The sequence below is a fragment of the Hyalella azteca genome, unplaced genomic scaffold (genome assembly GCF_000764305.2).
Source record: "Hyalella azteca isolate HAZT.00-mixed unplaced genomic scaffold, Hazt_2.0.2 contig15104, whole genome shotgun sequence".
NCBI lineage: Eukaryota > Metazoa > Arthropoda > Malacostraca > Amphipoda > Hyalellidae > Hyalella > Hyalella azteca.
The window spans coordinates 109,400-124,488 of record NW_025944967.1 but is presented as its reverse complement, the minus strand read 5'-3'; the positions used below and the strand labels follow the sequence as shown (position 1 = coordinate 124,488).

General features: G+C 36.7%; 1 protein-coding gene across 1 annotated transcript; it reads left to right on the top strand.

Moving 5' to 3' along the window:
- The first annotated feature begins 4,958 nt into the window (after positions 1-4,958).
- Positions 4,959-14,771, top strand: LOC108680686 (cell division cycle protein 123 homolog). The gene is made up of 11 exons (XM_018169570.1): positions 4,959-5,096; positions 5,310-5,610; positions 7,911-8,006; positions 8,815-8,928; positions 9,344-9,461; positions 10,775-10,897; positions 12,211-12,353; positions 12,977-13,052; positions 13,959-14,079; positions 14,478-14,553; positions 14,674-14,771. The coding sequence occupies exons 1-11, from the start codon at positions 5,023-5,025 to the stop codon at positions 14,725-14,727; spliced, it is 1,296 nt and encodes a 431-aa protein (XP_018025059.1). The 5' UTR covers positions 4,959-5,022; the 3' UTR covers positions 14,728-14,771.
- Positions 14,772-15,089: the final 318 nt, after the last annotated feature.

Sequence of the window (15,089 nt, the reverse complement as noted above, 5' to 3'; positions counted from 1 at the left end):
CAGTCATCACATAATTGTGCATAGAATATCATTAATAGAATTGAGCACTGGGCAGCAAATAATGAAAAGTAAGCAAACTAAACTATGATTTATTTCTCCAAAAGATATAATGGTTGTTACTTAGATATTCCTTCCTGTTTCAGGTATGTTTTTCATTATCTTTCTTGTTATAGTGAAATCACTTGACTTGATTAAAATTGTGTGAAATTACAAGCCGTCTTGTAAGCTTACAGATACAGAAGAAGTGCTATATGGCTACTGATATGAAGCTTGCAGTAGACAAGGTCGTTGTCAATGCTCAATGGCATGTCCATGGATATGGTAATATCACATCAATAATACTATAATGTATGGATAAGGTAATATCATATCAAAGAAACACATAAAAATCACAGTAAATGTCATTTATTCTACATTTATATCATCTACAAAGGTAGAGGAGGACTTCAGAGTACTGTTAGTAATGAATGAGTACACTCAGCATGCTTCAAATATTTTAAAATCAAATTTTATTTCAAGTGTCCCTTATTACCCCGTTCCCAGAAAAATTTGGGTGGCTTTTATATTGCGTCCAGCACCTTACAAATAGCATATGGAATTTTTCTGGAGATGCCATACAATAGCCCTCACAAAGATTTTTAAAATGAGCCCAAACTTGTTGATGAAATGTTTCATGGTAAGAAGTTGTTAACAAAAATGCTCAAAACTGTCCCTTATTACCCCGTTTGATGGGATTCAAGCATAGAGATGGAGGTCAGGCGTCATAGAGGTGGAGGTAAGGTTTGGCCATGCTAATCTCTAATGACATCACATTCCATGAAATACCTCTCCAACCTTCCCCTGTTGGTGCCCTGGAAGTTCAGGGTTTGAAGGTGTTCCTGAAGAACAACTCATTCCTCCTATCCTGAATATATGTATATATAATCCTAATCAACCTGTTACTTTTAATGAATTCCAACAATTAGGTCATTCAGCTATTGTTGTTAGAGACTTCAATGCTCACCACCCCATGTGGGAGCCAACCAAGGTACCTAACACTACTGGTAGAAACTTGATGGAGGTCCTACTTCATAACCCAATACTAGCCCTGCTCACACCTCCAGACCTGCCCACATATTTTAATACCTTTCATAACTCGTTCTCTACTCTTGATCTTACCATCATTTCATCAAAACTGCAGCCTCTTTCCTTTACCTCTACTGAACCTGACATGGGCAATGACCATTACCCTGTCCTCACCTTCATCAGAGTGGAGCTTACACAACCTGCATGGTTGTTTGAAGCAGGATCCTCGGCAACCTGGTATTCTGCCCTACCTCAGGCTAATAATGACTCTCCTCTTGATCTTCCCCAGAGTCTTAAGAGCTTTGTGGAAAATATAGTCTCAGCTAGCACTGAAGCATTCCCACAAAGCAAGGAAGCCATAACTGCCAAAGATAATAAGGTTTGGTGGACCCAAGCATGTGCCGATGCAGTCTGTACAAGTAGAGCAGCAAAGGCTCTACTTATTTCCCAAACACAGGAGAATCTTATTAATTACAAGCATTCCAAGCAGGGTTGGCAATGATTAAATCAAACTGATTAAATCACTTGATTTTTTTAATGAAAAAAACATGATTTTTTTATTTTATATAGGTATATATAAATATATTGAGTGGCAGTCTTTAATTTATTTTGAGGTATTGTCATTCATGGTTTAGTATAAATGTACTATGACAAATTGGAATATAAACCTGATGCCTTTAGTGTGTGTTCATTCCAATGAATTGTATGTTATTGGTACAGAGGCATCAAATGTTGCAATACATTGTACATAGCTAGCAGCTTAGCTAATTCTTTTAAGGGGACCGGCTACCCTAAAATTTTCAATTTTGTCGTTTTCCGGTTTTTATACTCATCTTAAAGCTGGAATTCTCCTCTTTCCAATGGTATCACTGCCATCTCTCTACGTGAATATTTACGTTCATGACGGCTCTTTAAACGGAGGCGGGTGGGAGAGTTCTTTAACTAATTACATATAAATTAATTTTTTCTGTAGTACCCCTTTTTAGCCGTTTTCTATGAATTTCACGTTTTCTATCAATTTTTCGAAAAATTCATACAAACAAAATGTTATTTTTTTTACATTTTACGTATGTATGTGAAGTTTCATGATGATCGGATGATAACTGTAGGAGTTTTCTGGGGGGGTAGCCGGTCCCCTTAAGGCTATAAGGAGTCTTTAACTATGTGACTATTTGCTATATACTAATTACATTATACGATTACATGTATTAGCTAGCTTCTGTAAGAAGGGTTGGTTGAGGTTGTGTTGACCTTTTAGGCACTTAGAAAGATTGTCACCCTAATATGAGTATTCTAATTAATATATTTAATTTCAATCTTTAAATATGAGAATTTATAACTAGAAACAAAACAATTATAAAACTATATATAAAATAATTAAATGCAGTGAATGGAAATAAAATGGTTGAATTGTGTACATGTTCTTTTCAAACAGTGTTAGCTTTTCTCATAACATTAGTCTCATTTCAAGTCGTTAGAGGTTTGTTTGGTTGTCGTTCAGTTTATGTTTAGTATTGGTTTCTTGGTCTGAAACAAATTGGAACAGTGCAGTCAGTCACTCAGTCACTACTAGTCCATGTGTTTAGGGGGTAGAGTCTGGTAGATTCATAGAACATAAAACTGGTAAATCTATTGATAGTGCTGTGCACTGTTGACTGTGCTATCAGCTACCTATCTGTTCTGTGACTCTTCAATGTTTAGAAGATCTGCATTCCTGAAGTGTTGTTGTATATTGAAGTCAGTTAAATGGTCAATATTTAGCTCATTACCTTGCTCCATACAAACTTTACAAGTCAATGAATAGACTTGAGCAATACAAAGTAATGACTAGTGGTAAACACCACTTTAGCCATTCTTGAAGGCAATAACTGCCTTTTTTAGCCATCCATATACTGTTATTGTTAGTAGGCTAATTGCAATATAAAAATAACATTTCAAGAAGAAAAAAAGCTGAAAATTATATAAAAAATCATGAAAAAAATATTGATTTGTGATTTTTTATTTTAAAAAAATAAATAACAAAAATTACCAACCCTGGCCAACAGTAATAGAAATGTTGAAACTGCCCTTGCCAGGTTGCGCGCGGCCTGGGACATGCGCTAGTCAATTCACACCTTGCACGCTTTACCTTGTTGGACAGTCCTTGTTGTTTGTGCGGGGCTGAAACAATAGAACATCTGCTTATTCACTGTCCGCTCCATAGGGTTGCCTGAAACAATCTGGCGCACACACATGCTGTAAATCCCTCTCTTAAAAACTTGCTTGGAGGAGGTCCCTTCCCTCTAGAAACTTGAAAGGCAATTGTAGAAGCTGTTGCTACTTACTGTAACTTGACTAATAAAATAAATTTCTGTAATCATGTTCACAATACAGCAATCCCTTGATTAGCACGGTTTTGAATACCGCTGTTTTGATTAACGCGGAAAAAAAATTTGCCACCTACCCTTAATCTATGCGGTGCCAGTTTTGATTAGCGTGACTTTTTTTTCGCAATGCATCATTTTCCCGCCTCTAGCCAGAGGTGTTACGTTTGTAACAAAAGTGTTACTTTTTGCTTATTAGATCTTATGTTGTTACTTTTGTTACGACTTTTGGAAAAATTTGCCAAATGTTGTTACTTTATCTGTTGTTACTTTATGAATTTCAGCCAATAATTCTTTAAATAAGGTCCCGTTCCCTAGGCACTCGTGCTGACTACAGAGTCGGTTTAACCGCGTCTTGTCTCGTTCATAACTCGAATGTTCGAGTTCGGCAACGTTTGCCGGTAAGTGCGCCATGCCGGTGCTCTAGTTACTCGTTAGCCTTCAACTGGTCAAGATCGCTGCCATATCTACTGCTCACTTTTATCAAACTACGTAATTTTCCTTCATAAATTACTGTCATAATTATGGACAAAAAGAGAACCCTTAAACGTAAAAATATCACTTTAGAGACTAAGCTTGAATGATGAATTGAACTAAGCAAAATATGATGAATTTTAGTGGAAAAAAAAATTATTATGCAACTTTGCTATTTTTGAGGATTCATTATAATTATTCCCATGTATTCTTAAGTTTGATTAGCGCGGTTTTGCTGAACACGGTAAAACTCGTGGATTTCTTAACCGCGTTAATCAAGGGATTGCTGTACTAACTTACTTATTATTATTATTACTATTATTATCAATATTATTATGATTATTATTACCTAATTATTTCAACCTACTTCATAGTTAATTCATATTAATAAAAATAGTCTTACACTCTGTGGGACTATCATTACAGTTATATAAATTCTTCCCAATGCACCTTTCTGATTGCTACCTGGAGTGCAACCAGGGGCACTCTATGCAGCTCAACTTCAGTAATGACTGCCTTATTTAAGGAGTGCTTTTGTTTGCCACTACATAAATGATGTTATTCCCCTTTTTTCTATCAAATGTCAAATTCAAATAAATATAAATTTTGTTCCTAAAAAGTCCACAAAAAATAAAAATTGTAGATGAAACCTTAATTAACTAAATGGATCCAAATTATTAATATTTGATTATCCACTTGTTTAGCATTTGTATTGTTTATGTAGGTAGTCTGTAATGAAGGCTGTCCTTTATCAGGGTTGGTTTCACTAACTCGGATACTGCAAATATTTAGGAACACCAACAATATATGTAAATTAGAACGAGATGTTTTACATTAAAGGGTAGCACAGTACACAAGACAAAGGTAGATTTGCGATTACTCACACAGGTTAGCAGCCCTTCTCTGGTCCACAGAGTGAGAATAGGACACAAACTAAAAATTTCCTATCCAATATATTATTATTTAGAATAAAGAAGCTTTCTGTTACCAGTGTAGTTACATATATGTATGTGTTTGATGTTAATATTAATAATTTATGAATTGCTTTGTTTTTTCAGTTTTAGAGTATCAATTCTAGTGAAATCTAATTCATTTTACCAATCATTTTCAGTTATAAATTATGGATTCAAATGACGTATTATGCTGCCAATTTTCTCAATGGTATCCTAAATTTAAGAAATGTACTATTATTAGGTAAGTAGAATACCTAACAGTTTTTTGACATAAAGTACCTATTATGTGCATAGCACTGGGTATTTGGTCAAGGAAATCAAGATGTTTTTATCCAAATTAATTTATAGTTTAAGAATCATTTGTAAGTAAATTGTTTTTTCAAGGTTTTGTGCATTATTTTTTAACACCGGTATTAAAGAAATGGCATCCAATTACTATAAGCTTATTTTTCAGTGAGATCTTGGAATTACCTTCAAATGTACTCGACTACTTGCTGGACCCTGGCACAATTGTGCTTCCTTCTACCCAAGACCGCGGCGATGACAAGTGCAGCAGTACCACACCATGTTCTAGCAGTAATATGGGTGGTACACATGCATCTCCAAGCCTCTCCTGTAATGAAGATAAGCCAGCTCACACACATGTCAAGCCTTCCACTACTCTTAAAAACAAATCTCCATTGGAGCCTGTGGCATATGATTCTGATGATGAGGTGGTATTGGACTGGCATGAAGATGACACTGCTAGTGCAAAGGTGTGTGGCTTGCATCATACAACAAAAATGTTGGGGTTGCTATGGTTTTGGCTCATAAAATCAGAACATTAAGCTTTTGGTATGTTTGTATCTTGATGGTGTTTTACCATGTCTATTAGGGTGGAGCGTTATTTCAACTTTGTAGAGTTCAGTTTCATATTAATGTGGAAAAGTTGTGGATGCTCAAAAAATTATGTGTGCAAAATTTTATTCATGTCTGATTTCTTCATGATTTGAGGGTCATTTGATATTTTTTTAAATATGAAAAATATCACATACATAAACATTTTTCTAAAACCCTAGATAATCTTTTTAGAGGTCACAATGGGCAAAAATCATCATAAAAAAATCATCGTCTTTAGAATCTATGTTCCAAGTTTCAAAGCTCTACCTTTTTATCTTCATTATTAGAAAATCATAAGAAAATATGAGGGTCAAGCATACATATAACTACGTGTAAATTTTAATTTTTACCCAAAATGATAATTTTGATTACTTGAGGATCACAATAGGTAAAAACTGACATTTTATCATCTCTTTTATACATGTTTTAATTTCTAGAACTATAATATTATCATCTTCATGGTCAGAGGGTTACTCTTAAAATGACCTAAACTCCTATAAGTGTAACTTAAGTAATTGCCTAGTCATATAGCATCAAAACTCTCTCTCCTAATTAGTTTCAACCTAGATATTGAAATACAAACTACTAGACCTATATGATTAACACTGGCTACGTGTTGATACCTTCGAGACATAATCCATAGTCAAAATTTTGGAAAATCAAGTTATCATAATGAAAACACTGCTAAAAAATAGCTTTCCCCCATGAGAAATAGAAGTTGCTATCTAGTAATGAGCCGACCTAAGAAGTATCTAAGTACAATGAAACGTAATAATTTTGTGAAAAGACTCATGGTGTTACAAACAAAAATGTCTATTCTACTCATCACGAATATATTAATTTACTGCAACAAACCCATAGCCACTCAGAACCACCAAAAATATATTCTATAAATATATATGCCATGCAGCATATTTCTTTTGATGTTTTGATTGATCCTCCAAAATTTTATATAGGTATTTTATATGTATCAAAGGTATCAATGTGTTGCCATCAATTATTATATAGGTAATTATAATTAATTTGTAATTCAATACATAGGTTGAAAATAGTTGGGAAACTCAAGTTACAACTATAGGAGTTTTGTTCATTTTTAGAGTTACCCTCTGACCATGAAGACACACAGATTGAAATATTCAAGCTCTGGAGATTAAATCTTAAATAGTGTATATATAGGTAATAGAGATGATAAAATTATGCTTTTTACTTATTAGGTATATTACTTTTTACCCTCAACTAACCAATATTATTATTTTGGGTAAAATTGTGAAATATGTACATAAATATACTTGACCTTTTTTATGATTGTCTAATAATAAAGATGATAAGGTATTGCTTTGAAACTTGGAACATATATTTTGAAGTTATCTTTATGATGATTTTTGCCCATTGTGACCTCCAAAAAGACAATCTTAATTTTAGGAAAAGTTTTCATTTGTATGCTATTATTTATGTTCTTGAAAATTTCAAACTGCCCTCAAATCATGAAGAAGTTTACTTAGGAGCCTAGAATTTTGCACACATTGTTTTCTTGCACATCCACAACTTCTCAGCCCTACTGTGAGGCCTACTCATTAATTCAGCCCTATCATTCATTTGAATTAATTGCTAACAAAAAAATATACTAAAATTAGGTCCTAAAAACTAGTAAGGTAGGAAACAATCATGAATGCCATGCTTGAAATTATTGGGATTTGCTTACTGCTTAGAAAAATCTATACAATTATTGCCACATTCTGGGTGAGCCGGTTTTCCCGACAAAAAAAAATCTGGGTTATGTTCAGGATGCATTATTTTGAACTCAGAAGTCACAGATCTCACCAATGTACGCAATATGTTCTGCACCAACTCGAATAACAATGTTCACCACATTAACAAAACCAATAAACTGCATTAGTTATCACATGATATTTACATACTTTATTTTCATTTCAAGAAAAACAATTTACACCACTCAGTCTCTCAGAACTCTTGTTGATGTTCATAATTATGATTGGTTGATGAGGAAATGATAAATTTCACTCATTGTTATATGCTACTGTTGAAGGTTTCTTTTGCCTTCATTTTTTGGTCCCTCATTTAAAACTTTAACATAAAGTGACTGAAGTTCCCTCATATTTTAGCCCCTTCTTACAACTGAAAGCATGTTTTACTCCATCTAATCCTTCATCAACAGGCACCTGCCCTAGAAGAGTTTTCACATAAAATCCAGATGGCCATACAGAAGCTCGGAGGTGCCGTGTTCCCAAAGCTCAACTGGACGGCTCCTAAGGTATTAAAACATTCAGTGCCAGGCTTCAAGTGAAACTCCAATTATTGTTACTTGAAAGTTGGACTAATAATATTTCTCATGTTGTATCAATAATAAAATCAGGAGCAAATGCCAAATATCCACGTTCAATGCAAATATTTATGACAAATGCTCCACTAGTCTGTCTTGATGATCTCCTATTCTGTATTGGAGATATCTTTGGAGTTTTGCTGTATGTTCTTGGTCTTAGTTTAATGAAGTGTATCTGCAGCAATTGATGTTAATGAAGTTTTTTTGAGCACAGAGGCCACAGGCTCAACGCTGTTAGCAATAAGTTCCAGTAAGCCTTTAAATGTTATAAGTGAGAATTTAGGTCATTGATTATTTACTGTAGATCACAATATATTCCTTACTGGGTAATGAATTGAAAGATATTTGTGTGCGGGTAAATGTAATTTCTGTGAACAATATGCAATTCTCTGAAAATATTTATTTATTCATTTTGAGGGCTTGAAGTGTACTATATCTAGAGGTAATTAGTATTAAATTGTCAACTGATTTTAGATATGTTCCTTAATTATTTATTAATGTTTTACTATCATAGCTTTTTTATAATAATTGTAGTTCAAGCAACTACCTACCTAAACACGCAACGCTCGCTTGAAATGTTTACTTTATCACTTGCTTGACTGAATACATACAATTTATGTGTAAGGCTTGCTTCATAGATAATCTCCCTCATCAGCCCAAAGTCTGACTAAAATGTTCTACTTTTACAGTTTGTGCATGAAACGCCTGAATGAACAATAAGAATATATTGTGTATACAGGACGCGGCTTGGATATCCTGCTTCAACTCGCTCAAGTGTATGACGCCTTCTGACGTCTACCTGCTACTTAAGAGCAGCAACCAGATCACCCTGGATCTCACTGAACCATTTCGAGTAGGTCATTAACTTATAGTATATTATTTATGTATAGTATATTATGGTGTAGTAGTACGTATTGGCGTTGAAGAATTGGGCAAAGTTGGCCTGTCGAAAATTCTTCTTGATTTGTGCCCTGGAGATTTGAAAACTTACCCTTTGAAGAGGGCGTCTGATCATGCCAAGCAGTTATATTCTAATTCGACTAATTTTTTCCATGATCATACGTGTCTTTAAAGAATGTTATCAAGGTTCTACTGTATTGAAATTGGCTATAGTTTTGAAAGCGTAAGTAATTCAGGAATCGCGTCATTGAAAGATTCTCCACATCCTTTATTCATCATCAGTCATGGTTGCGTGGAAAATAAGTTTAGTTATTCATGGCATATTCAGCCTCACGTGTTGTTTATTTCATTTCATGAGACATTTTCAGAGCTGCAGCGACAGTGAGAAGATAGTGAACAGCCTGCCGGTGTTAGTGCTGCGCAAGTGGTGCGACATTAACCCTTCAGGGGAGTTCAGGTGCTTCGTCACACAGAGCCGTCTTATGGGTGAGTCAGACGCGCTCAACCTACTAACTACCTTTGATGTCGCACGCAATATTGCTCTTGTACAAGTTATATATTGCTCTTGTACAAGTTATTCCTTATTAGTGCATTTTCTCATTTATGGAAAAAATGCACTATTGTGCTCGCCATGTCCGTCTGTCTGTCTGTCCGTCCATCCGTCCGTGACCTCAAGTTTTCGTCGACGAGAAAATGCGCTCTCTGTCACTCACTGCAGTGAGTACTGAGTTATGTTTTTTTTTGCGATGCCAGTAACCCAATGATGTTTATCAACTTATTTCACTGCGTTCCTAATTGTTTTCTATCACAACGTTTCTCCAAAGAACTGCTAGGCTAATAGCTACTTAGAAAAGTATTTGATCTTTTGTTGCCCTAAGAATGGCAAAAGTTGAAGCTGTAACTCTGCCAGCCTCATAATTCTAACTCTCTTTAGAATTGACTTACAAAGTCTCGCAAACGTCTGGTGCATTTCGTAGATTTTTTTACCTGTAACATTTTTTCCTCTTCTTAGTGCTCTACTTTCAGGACGTTGCTATAATTGTTTGCTCATTTATCCTTCAAGATGTACCATTATCCATTTACAACATGGTAGCTAGGAGTTATTCATTTCTATTGTTTGTCCTAAGCTATTATTCATTTCATCATGTTAACTTTATCTCTGTCTTAATTGCTCACGACAAAATTAATTTTTGGCTTACATGTTGAGTTCCATTCCCGAGAACCAGTTAAATGGCCGAGTAAATGCACAGTGAGCTCAGCCTTATAATCCACACCCCAGGCAAAAACGCGCATTTTTGGTCATTAATTTAGTCCTGCATATAGGATTTCTAAACAAAGTTTATTCGAAGGAACGTCAGCATGAATTTTTGATTCCAGAAATGATTAATGTAAAAAATTGAATGACATGGATGGTCAATACCAGAAAAATTGCAGTTCTACAGTAATAAATTTCAATTCTATTACATTCAGAAATTTCCGAGAGATGTTTTTTTATATTGCCTCGTATCGAAAATTAGAATGATGCTAATAGAAAATAGATTTAAAATTTAGTATAAGTATTGTTTCTTGCCTGTCTCAAATGTCTTTTTATTTTTACTTTGATCAGTTTAATTTATTATACTTCATTGTCGTCTTTCAACCCTTCATTTTCCGCTCTTGTTTGAAATTTCTCCGACAGAAAAAAAAAAGTTTCTCTCCCCGTTAACGACAGAAGATACACAAATAAGTTAATGAACAAGTAATCTGACCAGCTCCTGCTTGTTAAGAAATCTTTCTCATTTTATTTTGTATAATTGCAGGCGTTTGCCCCCGTGACGTGAGTCAGTACTACCCGTGCTTGGGCCTCGAGCGCTCCAGCATACTGGCCGACATCAGCTCTTTCTGGCGGGAGAATATTGACAACAGATTCCCCTTGAAGAATTGTAAGTGTAGGCCGCTGTTCCCGTCGAAGAGTTGCGAGTGAAGGGCGCTGTTCCCATCAAAGAATTGTGAGTGTAGGGCGCTGTTCCCATCAAAGAATTGAGAGTGTAGGGCGCTGTTCCCATCAAAGAATTGAGAGTGTAGGGCGCTGTTTCCATCGAAGAATTGAGAGTGTAGGGCGCTGTTCCCATCAAAGATTTGAGAGTGTAGGGTGCTGTTCCCATCAAAGAATTGTGAGTGTAGGGTGCTGGTCCCATCAAAGAATTGTGAGTGTAGGGCGCTGTTCCCATCAAAGAATTGAGTGTAGGGCGCTGTTCCCGTCAAAGAATTGAGAGTGTAGGGCGCTGTTCCCATCAAAGAATTGTGAGTGTAGGGTGCTGTTCCCATCAAAGAATTGAGTGTAGGGCGTTGTTCCCATCAAAGAATTGTGAGTGTAGGGCGCTGTTCCCATCAAAGAATTGAGTGTAAGGCGCTGTTCTCATCAAAGAATTGTGAGTGTAGGGCGCTGTTCCCGTCTAAGAATTGTAAGTGTAGGCCGCTGTTCCCATCAAAGAATTGTAAGTGTATGGCGCTGTTCTCATCAAATAAATTGTGAGTGTAGGGCACTGTTCCCATCAAAGATTTGAGAGTGTAGGGCGCTGTTCCCGTCAAAGAATTGAGAGTGTAGGGCGCTGTTCCCATCAAAGAATTGAGAGTGTAGGCCGCTGTTCCCATCAAAGAATTGAGAGTGTAGGCCGCTGTTCTCATCAAAGAATTGAGTGTAGGGCGCTGTTCTCATCAAAGAATTGAGAGTGAAACACGCTGTTCTCATCAAAGAATTGTGAGTGAAACACGCTGTTCTCATCAAAGAATTGAGAGTGTAGGGTATTGTATTAATTAAAGCGACGTGATTCTCAGGAGTGTTGGACTAGGATTCATCAGTTTGATTTTAATTTGAAGTTATCTTTATGCTCTGTCGTGTTGAACTAGATGTATCTGTTTGATATTAAAATGCAGACATCTTTGTCATGGTAATTTGTGTTGGACATAGTGCATCTGTTTGATATTAAATTGAAGTTATCTTTATTACGGTGTGACGTGGTTGACATGGTGCATGAGTTTGATATTAAATTGAAAGAGTCTTTATTACGGTGTGACGTGCTTGACGTAAGTCATCTGTTTTATTTTAAATTGAAGGCGTCTTTATTACGGTGTGCCTTGTTTGACGTGCGTCATCTGTTTGATTTTAAAATGAAGGCATCTTTATTATTGTGTGCCGTGTTTGACGTGCGTCATCTGTTCGATATCAATATGAAGGCATCTCTCCTCTCTTAAGACGTGTTCGACGTGGTGAGGAAGAGCAAGGACGAGGTGCTGCTGCTGGACTTCTCACCGCTGCACGAGGGACGCACGCGTGGGCTGCTCTTCGAGTGGCACGAGTTGCGCGCCGCGTGCCTCCCGCCGCCCGTCACCTGCGTCGTAAGGCTCCTCCCTTAGTAGTTTCCTTAGTATTTATTAGGGACGTAGCAGCCCCAGGCCACGATGGATCGCCGCCTCTGATTATCGTTCATCCGCCCTCATTTGGGCCACCTGATATACGATGCTGTTGCTTGCTTCTCGCCGCTGGTAGTGTTCCAGGGGAGGCCGACCTGGGATTGTGCCCAGGAAAACATCCAGGACCTCCCTGTCACAGGGCGACGTGGCTTGGTAAAATGTTTCCTCTGATTCTTAATCTGTTCCACACATTACACTTGATGCCTTACATGTTTATAATTGTTCTAGTTCTTAATCAAGCGGCGAATTTTTACAATGCTCATGATTTTTTTTACCGACATGGTGTTTCAAAGAATGTTCTAGTGCTTCATTAAATTGCAAAGAATTTATAACGCTGTTGTAGTCTATCATTAAGTACGTACGTTATGATAATTTTTATTAGTTCAAGCGAGAAGCATCACTTTCTCTTAACCGTCCCTTCTCACGATCGATTGTGCGACAGATTGCATTCCTAAATTCAAAAATTTATTCGCGAGTGGATTATTGCAGGATGAAGTTTAATGGAAATAGTGTCCCGGACTTGAATGTAATAGCGGTTTTTTTTTCAGAACCTTTCGGACCAGTTGGAGGACATCGAGCTTGAGATCTGCGACGGACTGCAGTCTTTGAACCTTCCTAACACAGGCGAGGCTGATGATCAATAATAATTTCGAGTTCTAAAATATTTCAATAGGTATATTTAAAAGTAGACTGTTATAAGCGGGAAGTGCTAGTAGGTATCTGATCATCGTTGGCACTTTCGTGTACCGGCGACTCTCGTCTGAAATGCGACTGGGGTTCATTGGTAATTTTTTGATGTCATTTTTGGTTGCATTCTTTTTTCGCGACTATTCAATAGGTAGTTATCAATTGCTTTGCTTTCTTTTATTTTCTATTAGTCAATTCAAGTTGAATAAAAGTTCTATTGTTTAATAGAGATTATGATTCATGACGTCAGAAACGAGGATGAATTTTTGTAGTACCATGGATAAAGCTGTCTATGAATTCTCTAGTAATAATTATCTGTCGATCTGAAATCAATATTGTCAATGAACGGAAAATTTGCTGCTAGGGCTTCAATATTGCTGGGAAGACTTTTCTCCCGTTGAGCTGGCATGACTGTGCTCGCACCTCGTTACGTTTTGACTACAGGATTTCGCAGTTTCTATTTTAATCATGGAAGTGTCAACATTTCGAGTCTGGCGTTATAAAATCATGACGTAATATCAAAACTAAATCCATTTAAGGTGCATTTCGTGCACCTAGAATCGCTGGAATACACAAAATATTATAGGTTAATTAAAAATATCATGAGTTAGCTACCACTTGAGCTCTAATACTTTCCCTGCAAATTATGTTCCTGTACATCAGGGGCCGTTTTATCATAACCATATTAAGTACATTAAAAGTATCGGCCGTGTGTGATAGGTGAGCTTAACATGAAACATGGTCAGTGAGAGGCTGACGGAGTCACAAACTCGTGGAAATTTTCTGATAGTGCGGCCCCAGGTTCAAGTTCAGTCTTGTCAGAACTTGCACGTTGCATTTCAGACAGTAACCGCTCTACCGATGAGCTGCACGCGGACGGTGACGACGCAGAGGACCTGCATGAAGCTATGCCCGAGTTCCGGTACATCAGCTCGGAGACCGGCGTCCAGCCCAGCTTAGAGAGGTGTTGTTTCTACGCAGGGCCTGCGATCTAATTGTACTTTTAGTTACCTACTTCAGCCTAAAGGCGATTATTTTCATGCATTGGGTTATGAATAATTCCAGTCTATCCAAGGCAGGAATTGGTATTAATTTTTAGTTCACATAATAACAATGGAAATTTTCGCGGTTACAGGGCTCGTTATTTTATAAGTTAGTTAGTTAGTTAGTTTAGTGGCCAATTGTTTACTAGCGCTTCAGTTATAATGTAGCCATGACCTAGCATGATTTGAATTTGAGACACCCCGCTTATAGCTAATACCAAAAAACGAACAAATTCGACTATCTATTTTTTGTTAACTTGGTACATTAAAAAATCCTAACCAAAATTGGCATGTTCAAATGATCTCTACTCTGCTCCAGATTACACGGTGTGCCACAAGACTTGGTGGATCTTCCCAATCTCGACAAAGAAAATCTTATTGAGCTTTTGAGAATGGCGAGTACCACATCTATATCAGCTAAAAGAATTTACGTTAGATAGTCTGAAAAATGTAATACATGGTTATATCAAAAACATTTCCCGGAAAGTTATAATAATTTTTCCTTCCACCTGCAGGAAGCACAGCGATCCAATGACGCCCGTTTCAGCGACGAAGAAGGTTATACTTGAGCGTCCAAGTTATACTATTCAAACAAATAAAGCGTACAAATTAACCGTGTATTTACGTCCGTCGGTTCTTGAAAAAGATCTGTCGTTTGCAAGCCAATTTTCGACCAAAAATTTCAATTTCCACAAAAAGGAAAAATTGCAAGTGCTTCAACAGAAACTCTTATATGCATGTCCATAACACATGCAAGGGTTAGCGTTACGTATGATAGTTGACTTGCACCTGTCACGACAGTAGTTTCTGTACACGGATAAGTTCAGCGAAATTGTTTCACGATATAACTTTCAATACCATCCAATTCTTTCTATTATGGTCAATAAACCTTGGCAGAAATGTGCAGGAGAGCACACAGGATAAGCAAGAA

Bases quoted from the DNA above. Each gene is read 5' to 3' on its own strand.
- LOC108680686 (XM_018169570.1), top strand. From the start codon at position 5,023: ATGGATTCAAATGACGTATTATGCTGCCAATTTTCTCAATGGTATCCT. The intron at 10,898-12,210 runs GTAAGTGTAGGC...TCCTCTCTTAAG, and splicing joins CAGATTCCCCTTGAAGAATT to ACGTGTTCGACGTGGTGAGG. The intron at 14,080-14,477 runs GTGTTGTTTCTA...ACTCTGCTCCAG, and splicing joins GTCCAGCCCAGCTTAGAGAG to ATTACACGGTGTGCCACAAG.